The sequence below is a fragment of the Dendropsophus ebraccatus genome, chromosome 1 (assembly GCF_027789765.1).
Source record: "Dendropsophus ebraccatus isolate aDenEbr1 chromosome 1, aDenEbr1.pat, whole genome shotgun sequence".
Lineage (NCBI taxonomy): Eukaryota > Metazoa > Chordata > Amphibia > Anura > Hylidae > Dendropsophus > Dendropsophus ebraccatus.
Window position 1 is genome coordinate 228,380,650 of NC_091454.1, and position 14,433 is coordinate 228,395,082.

The following is a 14,433-nucleotide window of genomic DNA, read 5'->3' on the forward strand; positions in this document are numbered from 1 at the left end:
GAGTGCAAAGGCCAGAGAGTCTCTGACCAGTATAGATACCCCACCTTTCTTCCTAATTGCTGGTGCGGAAAAAATGTGAGGAAATTTTTTATGTTTCAGTCTACACAGATCTTCTGAATTTAAGTGTGTTTCCTGGATACAAAATACGTCAGAGCACGTGGACATCGCCTCCTTCCAGACCAGGGATCTTTTATACGGGGAATTAAGCCCCTTAACATTCAAAGATGTAACCGTAAAAACCATAACAGTGGTCTAAGAACAATGCTTAATTCACTCATGCGGTCGCCACAGCAACCCACTTCCCCATCTAACATACAGGCAGGCTCCCAGTTAGGTGGTTCCATAGCTACATGGTATGCTGGATAACAGGATGTGCAAAAAAACTAAACAAAACAAATAACTCAAAACAGAATATAACCAACTGAAGGATACAAAGTTGTGTCCAGCGGGTATATTACCCACTACTGGGGGGTCGGGTGCAATCACCGGAATAACATGTGCCAACATCGGCATCTAGGTGATAAGCACACCCAACTATAGTATAACTCAAACAGACTCCAATGGGTGGGTCACAGGAGAAACTTGAATTCCCAACCGGCTAAGTCAGTTAGTGCGTCTTTTGCTGCGGAACACCGTGGCCCATTCCGTTGGTACATTAGGTGAGCCAATCCTCTTGGCCGGTGCAGAACGTGGGGAGAGAGGTTGTAATTGCCATTCCTCACACAGCTTCATAGCCGCCTCCGGTGTGTTGGCCACCACTGTTTGGCCATTTTTGATGATGAGGAGTTTCACCGGGAAGCCCCACCTGTACTGTATAGCGTTCGCACGGAGTGTGGCCGTACTAGTTTTGAAGGCCCTCCTGTGGGCCAAAGTGACCGCCGACAGATCCGCATATACTGAAACGTGTCTGAACCGCTCAGAGAGGATCGGTGCATTCCTCATGGCAGACATTAGGTTCTCTTTTACATGAAAAAGTGGATCCGCAGGATCACGTCCCGTGGAATGTCCGGGGCCAACCCCTTAGGCTTCGGCAAGCGATGGACTCTGTCCACTATTAAATCAGTTTGCGAGGCATGGGGCATCAGACAGGATAGAAAGTTAACCACATATTCATGCAACATATCGCTCCTCACCTCCTCTGGAACCCCTCTCAGCCGGACGTTGTTTCTGCGAGAACGGTCTTCAATGTCCGTCATTTTAAGCTTAATGGCTTCTATATCCGCCTCCATTTCAGTGGACATATCCACATGGTTGTTATGTGCTTCAGTGAGCTCCGCCATTTTGTTTTCAATGTGGGACGTGGGATCCCCAAGATCCCCCATATCTTTTTGTATGTTGTCTACCAGCTTCTGGATGGTGTTTTGAAATGAAATCTTTAGGTCAGTCAGGAGAAAAGCATTGTGGCCTCAGAAATCGGGGCAGCGGCTTGTGGGATATGCAGACGTCCCTCCATGAGGGGATGCTTATCTGGTGCCTGCTGCGTCTTCCATGACATGGCGTGGGAGGCAAGGAGGGAAGATCCATATCTAGCAGGTTGACTGCGGATGCATTTGGTAAGTCAGTTAGGGACCCATATTTCCGTAATGGCGTCTCCCGGTCTCTCCCGCCATATTGAGGGGACTGTGAGGTGCTATTTTCCGGGGTCGCTGCCAGTGTTAGGAGGGGGCCGGAGTTGTGGAGGGTATCGCCTACCTCACTGGCAGAGTCCCGGTCCCCATGTGCTGCATTCGCGGCTGTCGGTGATAAGGAGGGGGTACGGGAAGAAGTTGCGTGGCGCGGCTCTTCTCGGTGCCCGGCACCATCTTGGGTCCGCTCTGTAGCGTCGAAAAACTTGGCTAATTTCAGCGCAGCATGCTTCTTTCTTCCCCTGGCCATGCTGGATGGTGTGGGCCACCTCTCAGGGTCAGTTCTATGCACTTTGGTCGGGTGTGCTGCAAGCTTTGTGCCGCTTTCGCCGAGAACAGGCAGGAGCTCAGGTCTCACACGTCCTTTCTCATGCCGTGCTGGCCACTCCCCCAGAAGGAGAGTGATATTAAATTGGGGCTGCTGGGGAGGTGGAATTGAGGAGGACTGATACTTTATGTGAGCTGTATGGGGGGGGGGGGGGGGTCTTATACCATATGGGTGATGCACGGGGGGAGCCTGATACTATATGAGGGCTGCAGAGGGGGGGGTGGTCTGATAACATAAAGGGGCTGCACAAGAGTACTTTACTATTTTGACTCTGCAGAAAGGGGTCTCATACTATATAGGGGTGCACAGAGAGGCCTTATACTATATGAGGACTGCACATATGAGGGGCCTACACTATATAGGGAACATACTACTATAAAAGAGCACAGAACATACTTAACTATTATGTGGGGGCACAAGAGAGCCTTAAAACTTTATGGGGCACAGAGGGGCCTAACTACTTTATAGGGACACAGGAGACCAAACTACTTATTGTGCTGGAACAAAGAACCTAAAATGTTTCTCTGGCAGATTCTTAAGAGAGAATTCATAGCCAGGAGAAGACTTGAAGGTGGACCTGGCTGAAAGGTGAGGAAAAGGAAAGGTGAATGACTCTGGTCTTCTATTAGTCTTCACCAATCAGCTTCACCAAGGCAGGACTGCAGTCGCTGATTGGCTGAGCGGCGATAGTAAAGAAAGATAGTAGACTGGAGCAGTAAGTATAATTTTCTCACTCCCCTCCCCAACAACAGAGCACAATCTGGTCCCAAGTTAACTGTCACTTTCAGATTAACCAGATACCTTCAGCTCTGCCAGGTGGGGGGCACTTGGATAAATGCTAAAGTTTTCCATTGATTTCAATGGGGCCCATTAGTCGAGTCGAGCACTCGAGTATTAAAAAATACTCAATTCAAGAAACAAGAACTCAAGCATTATGCCACTCCCTCATCTGTCTAATACAACAGATAAGTGATCCCTACAGTATATGGGGATCCATAGCAGATGAATGGTCACTGCTCCTCTGCTAATGAAGTAACATCTGCTGAAAAGGCTTCAGATGGCATTGCAGTATAGAAACTGGACCTCCTTCGACTGACAAAGGGTTTTCTTCTTTAAAAAAGTCACATTTTCTACTCCATTGAATGGATGTAGGTTGGTGTATTGTGGCATTTTTGGGGTCCAAGTGGAAGGCTGATTTGGGTATGAATCCATCCATGCTGATAATGTACACCCAGCAATGCCAATTGTCTTCACTGGGGTGGATGGGATCTTCCAGTAAGACAATGTGACATGTCATATGGCTAGAAATGTCCAACATTGGTTGGAAGAGAACGACCAAGACTTCCAAGTACTACCCTTGTCTCTAATTCCCCCAAACCACATCTTGCTCCCAATCTGTGATAGTACTTTGATGGTCAAGTTGGCTCTATGGGATGGTAGTAGTGGATGGGAGCCAACCTGGGAGCTTGCCATGCAGTAGAGAAGGAGCAGGGGCAGGCGCTGCAGATTTGAGTGCAATGGAGGGAGCACTGGAGGAGTTGCTGTTAGCTGACAGTGGGTAATAACAAGCTGCCCCCCTACCAAACCCCATGCACAATGTATGTAAAGGTGTAGCCCTGCGGAATCTGTTGGCACTTTACAAATAAATAATAATAATAATAATAATAATAATAATAATAATTATTATTATTATTATTATTATTATTATTATTATTATTATTATTATTATTATATGCTGTCTAAATGTCTGGTACAAAAAGGGAGTAAGTGGTAATACATAGCATTACTGCTTACACTTTTTTTTTAAACTAAGAAGAGTAATCAATAATGTATAGAGTATGATTAAAGGACAAGTGCCATGAAAAACTTTTTCCCAGTAATTGAAGCACATTACAAAGTTATATAACTCTGTAATATGCTTCAATCACCTATCTGCCTCCCTTCCCTGTCTTTTCCCCCCTCCACCCCCCACCAGGAAGTGTCCTGACTCACACAGACCTGATTACTGTCGCCACTGTCACCAGGCAGCTTCTTCTTGTGAGGATGAGTCATCAGCAGGAGGGCTGCTCTAGCTCCTGTTACACCAGCCCCCCCTCCCTCCCCTCCTTGTCAGGTGACTCTGCTCCCTCAGCTTATCTTCTCTAGTGACATGACTCCTTCACTGAGTCCACGGCAGCAGGAGAGAGGGTATGAGGGGAGGGGGGAGCTGCCTATGTGCCGGAGTCAGTCTGAGGGAAGATAAGCAAGTGAGATGTGACAAGTGATGGCTTGCAGTTGTTCAGCCAATGGGAGCTGAGCAAGCCTGTCACCTGACAAGGCAGGGGAGGGGGAGGCTAGTATAACAGGAGAAGGAGCTGACAGAAGAGCCTGGTGACGGTGACAACAGTAATCAGGTCTGTGTGAGTCAGGACACTTCCTGGTGGGGGGTGGAGGGGGGAAAAGACAGGGAAGGGAGGCAGATAGGTGATTAAAGCATATTACAGAGTTATATAACTTTGTAATGTGCTTCAATTACTGGGAAAAGTTTTTCATGGCACTTGTCCTTTAAGTACTGTAGATTATCAAGGACTCCTGTAAAGGTGACGAGTGCTCCTCTGTGCAGTTTCCATGACACCATATGTGGTATCCCACCACGGGTTTTACTATTAGTTACATCCTTCGTAAAATGTCGCTATTATAATATTGTGTATATCGTATTGCACAGCTGTAGTATTGAAGGGGTTATTGTTTGTTTATATGTCACATGGATCTGTAGACCAAATGAGAGTACTTTTTTCTTCTATCCTATAATCTCTCTCTTTATTTCTCACATCTGCACTCTTCACCCATTCACAGCACACCTTACAGGGGCTGTAGATAGGAAGTCACATGGGAAGAAGAAGGTCTTTTTTCACTAGAGTCTGTAGAGGAAGGACACAAGCCAGAATGCTCTCTACAGCGGTCCAGTTGGGCCCTGGCCCTCTGCCAGGTCCCATCTCCACTCAACACTATGCTGTGTTAAACCCTTCACTAGAGAGGACAAATCAGAGATCATCTCAACCCACACAGTGGACAAGGAGAGACACAGTTCAGGACAGTATTCATTGAAAGTAAAGGTACTGATCCAGATAGAGCAAAGTTGCTAGAAGCCTATGAACTCTATCTTGCAGCACGGGTGTGAGCAGGGAACCCTTAGCATTCCGCTCATACCAGAAAACAAGGTCTGGGGCTTGTGTCACCCTCTAGGACAGGTCACTCGACACTGGTAGGGCAATAGGTGGTGCAAAGACCAAAAACACAGTCGAAACACAGGCACAAGTATTCTCTCTCTTCTCAAGTATTCTTCTATTTCTACCTCCGCCATCCCAGCAGAGCACAGACTCTCATAACATCCTCCTCTCTACTCTTCTGATTCTTCTTTATACTTCTCAGCACGCAACTCAGTCAGCACAACTGTACCACTCTCTATACTCTCGCTGGAGATCTGGATCCTAAACTGACAAGTGTCTTATCAAGTGAAACGTGTTATGTCAATGCAAAAGCTGTATGATCTGCTGCACACAAGTATCTTCAGAGTAAACCAGCTTTTATTTATGATAAAGAGACTCTGTGATTCCTCATCAAGCACCAACTCAGTACACACGCATTCCTTGGGTCATCTCCCTTTTCTGTGGGTGGCAGTGCCAATAGTCCGGGTGGGTCACTATTCCACTCTGGACCATCGTGACAACAGCCCCAGGGACCCCGCAACAACCCGGCAGGTCACTGTTCACAGGGCAACAAGATATAACCGGTCCTTTAAAATAAAAGCAGATGTGCCACCATACCTGTGGGCCCAACTGGCGTCACAACATAACATCACTGGGCTTGGTTATATCTCGGCCAACCAATATGGAACTGGTGTCACACTTCACTGTCTAGCAAGTGACCGTCCGCAACCTCCCACACTGAGGGTCATCACACATACACTAGGGCATTGTAAAATCTGCATATAAAGTAGGAGGCGTACACTGTCAGAATGTAGGAGTGTTTGTGGCAATCATTGCATCCTGTAGCACATTCTCCACAGATGTCGGAGACACTGGCTCACTATAAATGCTGGATCGGCAGTAGTGGATTATAATAGGTCTGTTTCGGGAGGGAACCTGGGGCCCTGAGCTCCTGGGGGGCCATGGCCACTCAAAAAGACATACTTTTAGTGGTTAAATGTCTCCTGGCTACAGTTATGCCATGATATGCAAAAAATAGCTCCTTCTCTACAGCAATTTTGCACAAATCAGGGCATCATGATTTTATCTATCCTGTTCTATCAGCATTATGCTATTGCTGCCATAGTTACAGTGGGTTGGGCGCCCAGGCTTGGTGAACAGGGCCTATGGTACAGTTAATCCACCCCTGTGGGCCGGTGATAGACCTGGTGATCGGCAGATTGGAAGTGTTACAAACTGGAGCATAAATTCCTGGGAACCTTTTTGTGTGCTGGAGACAAGTCCTGCATATTAAATTAAGTAGGGTTGCAGATCTACTACCTTGACCTGTGTCCTCTTCTTCTCTTTCTTGTTTCCTTAGGCTGGCCATATGCAAAAATAATAGCTAAAACTGTGCAAAAGAGCTTATCTACAGACCCCTATAGCATTAGCTCATCTCCTACACAGGACATCCTGGACCCTTCTTGCTCCAACATCATTCCATGAGGTTGCAATTTGACGTCTTACCAACTAGAGTGTCCTACTCATCCTACACGTCCTACATGTTGACTGTGTTGGCATTAAGCTGGGTTGGCTTGTATCTAAGTGAGGAGCTAAGAAGATATTGAGCTGATTAACTGTCTTTTAGTTTCCTAGAAAACTTTTGCCGACCACTATATTTACCCAATGAAAACCACATTTAGTTTTGAAATCTTTCTAAATGCCAACCTGATCTCTCGATTTCTTAAGCTGTATATGATGGGATTAAACAATGGAGTAAGAAAGGTATAAAGCAAAGATAGACACTTATTGAGGTTGGGTGAGTAGCCACTGGATGGCGCTCCATATACAGAAAGCAAAGAGCCATAGAATATAGAGACAACGAGAAGGTGTGCGGAGCAGGTAGAAAAGGCTTTTTGCCTTCCAGTAGATGTCTGTCTTCTAAAGATGGTGAAAAATATGCAGAAATATGTTAGACATATAAAAACAAATGGAAATAAAGTAACAGTTACGGCAATGATTAAATCTTCCACTTTAACTATGTAAGTGCTTGAACATGATAGTTCCAGAAGAGCAACCGTATCACAGAAGAAGTGGTCAATGACATTGGAGCCACAATACTGCAAAACATATATCTGTGCAGCTAAAGTGATGGAGGTCATTGTACCTGCAACCCAAGACCAGAACATGAACTGATACTGGAGCCGAGCACTCATGATGGAATTGTAACGTAGAGGGTCACAAATGGCCAAGTACCGATCATACGACATCACCGCGAGGATAAAACACTCAACAGTCTCTGAAACACAAAAGAGAAAAAGCTGAATAATGCAAGGACCTAAAGAAATGGTGGTCCCTTCCTCCAACACCCCATGCAACATGTAGGGCACTATGGAGATGGTGACCAGTATGTCTGTTGCAGCAAGGTGGCCGAGGAAAAAGTACATTGGAGAGTGAAGATGTTGACTTGTTGATATCAATGTGATAATCACAGAGTTACTGGTCAACGTAATCACAAACATCCCAAGAAAAAAAGAAAATGTGGGCAACTTCAAGAAACTGAGGTTCTGGAATCCAAGAAGAAGAAATTCTGAGGTCAGAGTTTCATTCCGTAAATGCATGGCCTGTGGTGGAGAGAGACACATGGGAACAGAGTTATATTATGTTCTGAATATTGTAATATGTTACGAATAGAGGAAGCCTTGTCTCCCAAACCATTGGTGACAGTTGTCCAGATCCTATAATGGCTGAGTTGGCTTCATACATGTAGTGATGGTCATAAGATCAAAAATAGGTCTGGATCTTATTTAAGAAAACTCCAATTTTTCTCCATTAGAGTTTTCCAGTTTTTCTGGCTCTTACATGGACATAGGGACACAAGCAAGACAGATGAGATAAAGGGGCTATCTTAGATTAGGAAAAGAAAATGCTTCCCCCCACAAAGCATTCATCTTAAAGGCATATTCCAAATTATTCAGATGGGTGATGTGTTCCGACTGCTGGCATCTTCGGTGAATTCCAGAGTGGGGCCCGGACTCCTTGGTTCTGAATGGAGCAGTGACTCCTGCATGCACACTACCACTCCATTCTTTATCTTTGGTCCTCCTTAGGAGAGCTTTTTGGGGGGCAGCTCTGTAGACAATTAAGGGTGTATGAGCAAAGAACTACCCCATTTACAATATAAAAAAAAAGTGCCATTAGGTTTCCCCTCCAATGGGCATCCTTGTGATTGCATACTTATCTCCTATCTTATGCAGCACAAGTACGCAACTCCCCTCTCCCTTTAAAACAAAGGAATCAGGGGCCTGTTATGGAGGTCACATGTCCCATGGACCTCGTCCCTGTGGTTAGACCACCCCACAATCTGACAATACTAAGTCTGACATAGTCTGGTAAGTTAATTTGGAATACCCTGAGCTGAGCTGTAGTACCAGACATGACCCATGGACACCTTTGGTTATTACTGGAACTATCATAGTTATGATGGTCACATTGTGTAGTGGATCTAGTTGGCTTCTAAAGGGTTAATGGGTCCTCCAGGTTTCCATTTAAAAGAAAAGTGATAGATATCCTTTCCTCCATGTCAAATCCTTTCTGCAAGTACAACCACATTCATAGGACTAAGCGTAAAAATATACAAAGTACCTGCATTATCTCAGCTTGAAAAATCTTCTTACAAAAAGTGGGAGCGATAGGTCTGTAGATATCCCTGGTCTCCTGTACTTGTGCAGTGTAATGAAAAACAACCCAGGAGCCTAGTCTTTATACAGACTTCGGGTTTACTAAGAAAACTGTAGAGACCTGTATAGAATCCCCCAGAGCTCATGATGCAGGAGTGAGAAATGAAGAATTAACCTGTTATTTGGCCGAAGAATATTGGGCACAGTACAGACTATATAGGGAGACATCGGTATAGGACGATGGTGCTGTGTCATACCTAAATAGAAGAAAAAAAGTCACGAATTACATGAATTCCAACCTATAACCTACTGTGTTGATCCAGAGAAAAGCAAAAGTAACAACCCTTATGAGGCAGATGCCAATTACCAGGGAGAACTTCCTCCCCGACTTCAAAACTGGCCATCAGAATAAAGGTCGAATCTACTAATTGTTTTTATCTGTCCATGAATCAGAATCCTGGACCCGTTGATTTCAATGTGGTCGTCCACACATCTGTTTTTGACCACTAATATATTTCAAATAAGAAAGACCTAAACTTACACGGTCCACAGAACCTCCAATAACAGTCCATGGGGGGGGGGGATGGATGCCACTGATGCCACACAGGTGCCCTCCGTTCCTCAGTGAAGCATTGCTCAGCAAATCCTAGGCAGCCTCCACCCTGTGGCCTTTTCATTTTACCTCTTCTCGTTTTTTTCTGATCTGCAAAAAACTGATCCATCGCTGATGCCAGACTGATGGGTTTTTCCAGGACATGACTAATCCCTCAGAAAAACTGATGTGAGGATGAAGCCTAAATCCATGGATCAACGTCCTATCACCGTAAATCTAGTGCCTGTAACTTGTAATGTTATATTTCTCAAGTAAAGCATTCGGCCCATTCATATATTTGTATATTGGGATCAGATCGCCCCTAAGAACCCATTCTCTTATTAGCTTAGTGGTCTCCCTGATGTCCGCTCCAGTTTAGCCTTGTGTTTCGGTGGGTAAAATTCAATTAGACCTTAAATGAACCGCTCTAAAACTGCTTAACGATTGGCACTACGACAGTGGAATTATAGGGATCCGTCTCAAAAATGTATTTTTCCATGGCAAGTTTTAACGCCCCATTGATTTCAATAGGGGAAGTTTAAAAGCTGTGCTACAAATGACGTATGTGCCGGTTATTTTAGAACATTTAGAACATTTTTGAGCATGTGCATGATTATCTTGTGATGTACGCAACTGCATAAGTTTCCTCCCACCAACTTAAAAGAGCCAATGAACTTGTGGGGAAGGAAGGGCACATCAGGTAATGTAGTAGCCATGGTTACTACTGGCATTACTTTCTGTACGATTAGCGTCATTACATATGTTACGTGCATACTATAAAAACGAGACACTGAGGAGAATTTTCTCACAGTCTTTCCTGGTTATTGTGCCGTTCAGAAGAGAGAGTGAAATGAGCAGGGACAGCAACTGAATTTAGTTAGGCAGCAATATTCCCAGTGGTAGATTCCCAGTGGTAGGGCTTAGAACGTTGTGAAATTGTCAGCATAGGGAGGGAGAGCTGACCCAGTAGGGCTAAGAACGTTGTGAAATTGTCAGAGCATGGAGGGAGAGCTGACCCAGTAGGGCTAAGAACGTTGTGAAATTGTCAGCGTAGGGAGGGAGAGCTGACCCAGTAGGGCTTAGAACGTTGTGAAATTGTCAGCATAGGGAGGGAGAGCTGACCCAGTAGGGCTAAGAACGTTGTGAAATTGTCAGAGCATGGAGGGAGAGCTGACCCAGTAGGGCTAAGAACGTTGTGAAATTGTCAGCGTAGGGAGGGAGAGCTGACCCAGTAGGGCTTAGAACGTTGTGAAATTGTCAGTGTAGGGAGGGAGAGCTGATCGATTAGGGCTTAGAACGGTGTGAAATTGTCAGTGTAGGGAGGGAGAGCTGACCGAGTAGGGCTTAGAACGCTGTGTGCCAGTGCTTGCAGAGTGTAATTAATATACACAGTAGTATACTGTATAAGTCATTGCCAATATACGCATGGGCAAATAAAAGATACGCTAATGCCACGTTATTGCTTTGCTATGGTGTTCTGGATCTGGTTCTGAACTGATCACTCATCACTAGTTAAGAGCGTTTTTGCTTGTTCCAGTCATTTAAAAATGAAACCCCACGAAACTTGATTTTTAATAACCTTGTGAACAAACCGTGACGGAGTTAGCAGTAAGCAATGGTAACAGCGGTTAGACAAATTTAACCTGCCGACAGCTCCCTAGTGCACACAGGGTGCTGAGGATGATGGTATGTTTTTTACCTTTTTCATCAACATCATTCCGGTGCTGTTAGTTGTGCCCGGTTAGCCATTAGGAGCACTCCGAACTCCGATCCGGCCAGCCCCCTCCATTGACAATTATTAGGGGAGCTGGGGTGGATGTAATGATTATCAATTAAGGGGCAATCCCGGGGCAGTCTAGACTGGTGCTTGGAGAGGCAGAAGCCACGCCCCCAGTGTTCCTTATCGCTTACCGGGCAAAACTTACAGCACAGTAACAGTGTTGATGATAAAGGTAAGCAAAAGAATGCTGGTTGACCTCAGGGAGATCAATAAAAACACCGCAGAGACACCATCACGTGCTTCTCGACGTCAGTGTATCTAGGACATTGCCTCCTGGCAAATCAAATACTGCGGAGACACCATCGTGTGTTTCTCAACATCAGAGAACTAGGCAGACCTTCCTCCAGGAAGGAACAACCAGGTCAAGGAAGGTCTCCAGTCAAGAAAACCACCCAAGCAAGGTGTCCATCCACAGACACGGACTGGAGACCTTCCTTGGCTTGGTTGTTTCTTCCAGGAGGAAGGTCTGGCTAGCTCACTGACGTTGAGACACATGATGGTGTCTCTGCAGTGTTCCGATTGATCTCCCTGAGGTCAACCAGCGTTCTTTTGCATGCACTTACTAGGCATTGCTCCCACTAGCCAGAATTCTACTTCACACCAATGAGGGGCAAATACCAAGAAACAGCTGTCTGTGGATCGATACCTTGATTGGGTGGTTTCCTTGACTGGAGACCTTCCTTGGCTTGGTTGTTTTTTCCTGACTGATAAAGGTAAGACACCACATACCTTCATCCTCAGCACCTTGTGTGCACTAGGGAGCTGTCAGCCGGTTAGATCCATCTAACATGCTCATAGTTCCTCTTTATAGAGTCACTGTCACAAAAACATTTTTTTATGAAAATTGTGACGGTGAGCAGTTTTGCAATATACTCACTCAATATGTTTTTTCTTCAAGTTTTCTATGTTTAAATCAACATTATACATACGACCAAACTGTGGCCCATGGGTAGATTAAAAATAAATAAATAAAGAGAATATATTGCAAAACTGCTTATGATCACAACCCCTGGGCATTTAAAAAAAAAAAAGTATAATTATGTGGGTGCACTATTGAGAGTATTATTATGTGGGTGCACTACTGAGAGTATAATTATGTGGGTGCACTATTGAGAGTATAATTATGTGGGTGCACTATTGAGAGTATTATTATGTGGGTGCACTACTGAGAGTATAATTATGTGGGTGCACTACTGGGAGTATAATTATGTGGGTGCACTATTGAGATAATTATGTGGGTGCACTATTGAGAGTATTATTATGTGGGTGCACTACTGAGAATATACATATCATGTGGGTACACTACTGAGAGTATAATTATGTGGGTGCACTATTGAGAGTATTATTATGTGGGTGCACTACTGAGAGTATAATTATGTGGGTGCACTATTGAGAGTATTATTATGTGGGTGCACTATTGAGAGTATGATTATGTGGGTGCACTACTGAGAGTATTATTATGTGGGTGCACTATTGAGAGTATAATTATGTGGGTGCACTATTGAGAGTAGTATTATTATGTGGGTACACTACTGAGAGTATAATTATGTGGGTGCACTACTGAGAGTATACATATGTGGGTGCACTACTGAGATTATAATTATGTGGGTGCACTACTGAGAATATACATATCATGTGGGTGCACTATTGAGAGTAGTATTATTATGTGGGTGCACTATTGAGATTATAATTATGTGGGTGCACTACTGAGATTATAATTATGTGGGTGCACTACTGAGATTATAATTATGTGGGTGCACTACTGAGAATATACATATCATGTGGGTGCACTACTAAGAGTATAATTATGTGGGTGCACTACTGAGAATATACATATCATGTGGGTACACTACTGAGAGTATAATTATGTGGGTTCACTATTGAGAGTAGTATTATTATGTGGGTGCACTACTGAGAGTATTTTTATGTGGGTGCACTAATGAGAGTATAATTATGTGGGTGCACTATTGAGAGTAGTATTATTATGTGGGTGCACTACTGAGAGTATTATTATGTGGGTGCACTATTGAGAGTAGTATTATTATGTGGGTGCACTGCTGAGAGTATAATTATGTGGGTGCACTATTGAGAGTATAATTATGTGGGTGCACTGCTAAGAGTATAATTATGTGGGTGCACTATTGAGAGGTAATGCACATGTCATACACTCACTGGCCACTTTATTAGGTACACCTGTCGAACTGCACGTTACCACTTAATTTCTAATCAGCTAATCACATGGCGGCAACTCAGTGCATTTAGGCATGTAGACATGGTCAAGACAATCTCCTGCAGTTCAAACCGAGCATCAGTATGGGGAAGAAAGGTGATTTAAGTGCCTTTGAACGTGGCATGGTTGTTGGTGCCAGAAGGGCTGGTCTGAGTATTTCAGAAACTGCTGATCTACCGGGATTTTCACACACAACCATCTCTAGGGTTTACAGAGAATGGTCCGAAAAAGAAAAACCATCCAGTGAGCGGCAGTTCTGTGGGCGGAAATGCCTTGTTGATGCCAGAGGTCAGAGGAGAATGGGCAGACTGGTTCCAGCTGATAGAAAGGCAACAGTGACTCAAATAGCCAACCGTTACAGCCAAGGTAGGCAGAAGAGCATCTCTGAACGCACAGTACCTCCAACTTTGAGGCAGATGGGCTATAGAAGCAGAAGACCACACCAGGTGCCACTACTTTAAGCTAAGAACAGGAAACTGAGGCTACAATTTGCACAAGCTCATCGAAATTGGACAGTAGAAGATTGGAAAAACGTTGCCTGGTCTGATGAGTCTCGATTTCTGCTGGGACATTCGGATGGTAGGGTCAGAATTTGGCGTCAACAACATGAAAGCATGGATCCATCCTGCCTTGTATCAACGGTTCAGGCTGGTGGTGGTGGTGTCATGGTGTGGGGAATATCTTCTTGGCACTCTTTGAGCCCCTTGGTACCAATTGAGCATCGTTGCAACGCCACAGCCTACCTGAGTATTGTTGCTGACCATGTCCATCCCTTTATGACCACAATGGACCCAACATCTGATGGCTACTTTCAGCAGGATAATGCGCCATGTCATAAAGCTAGAATCATCTCAGACTGGTTTCTTGAACATGACAATGAGTTCACTGTACTCCAATGGCCTCCACAGTCACCAGATCTCAATCCAATAGAGCATCTTTGGGATGTGGTGGAACGGGAGATTGGCATCATGGATGTGCAGCCGACAAATCTGCGGCAACTGTGTGATGCCATCATGTCAATATGGACCAAA

The 14,433-nt window shown here is 44.7% G+C and overlaps 1 protein-coding gene across 1 annotated transcript; it reads right to left on the bottom strand.

The window, feature by feature from the left end:
• Window positions 1-6,678: 6,678 nt before the first annotated feature.
• Window positions 6,679-11,907, bottom strand: LOC138786274 (olfactory receptor 5G29-like). The gene is made up of 4 exons (XM_069963148.1): window positions 11,902-11,907; window positions 7,621-7,744; window positions 6,804-7,419; window positions 6,679-6,721 (listed from the first exon to the last, which is right to left on the bottom strand). Exons 1-4 carry the CDS (start codon window positions 11,905-11,907, stop codon window positions 6,679-6,681), a joined length of 789 nt encoding a protein of 262 aa, XP_069819249.1.
• Between the last annotated feature and the right edge of the window lie 2,526 nt (window positions 11,908-14,433).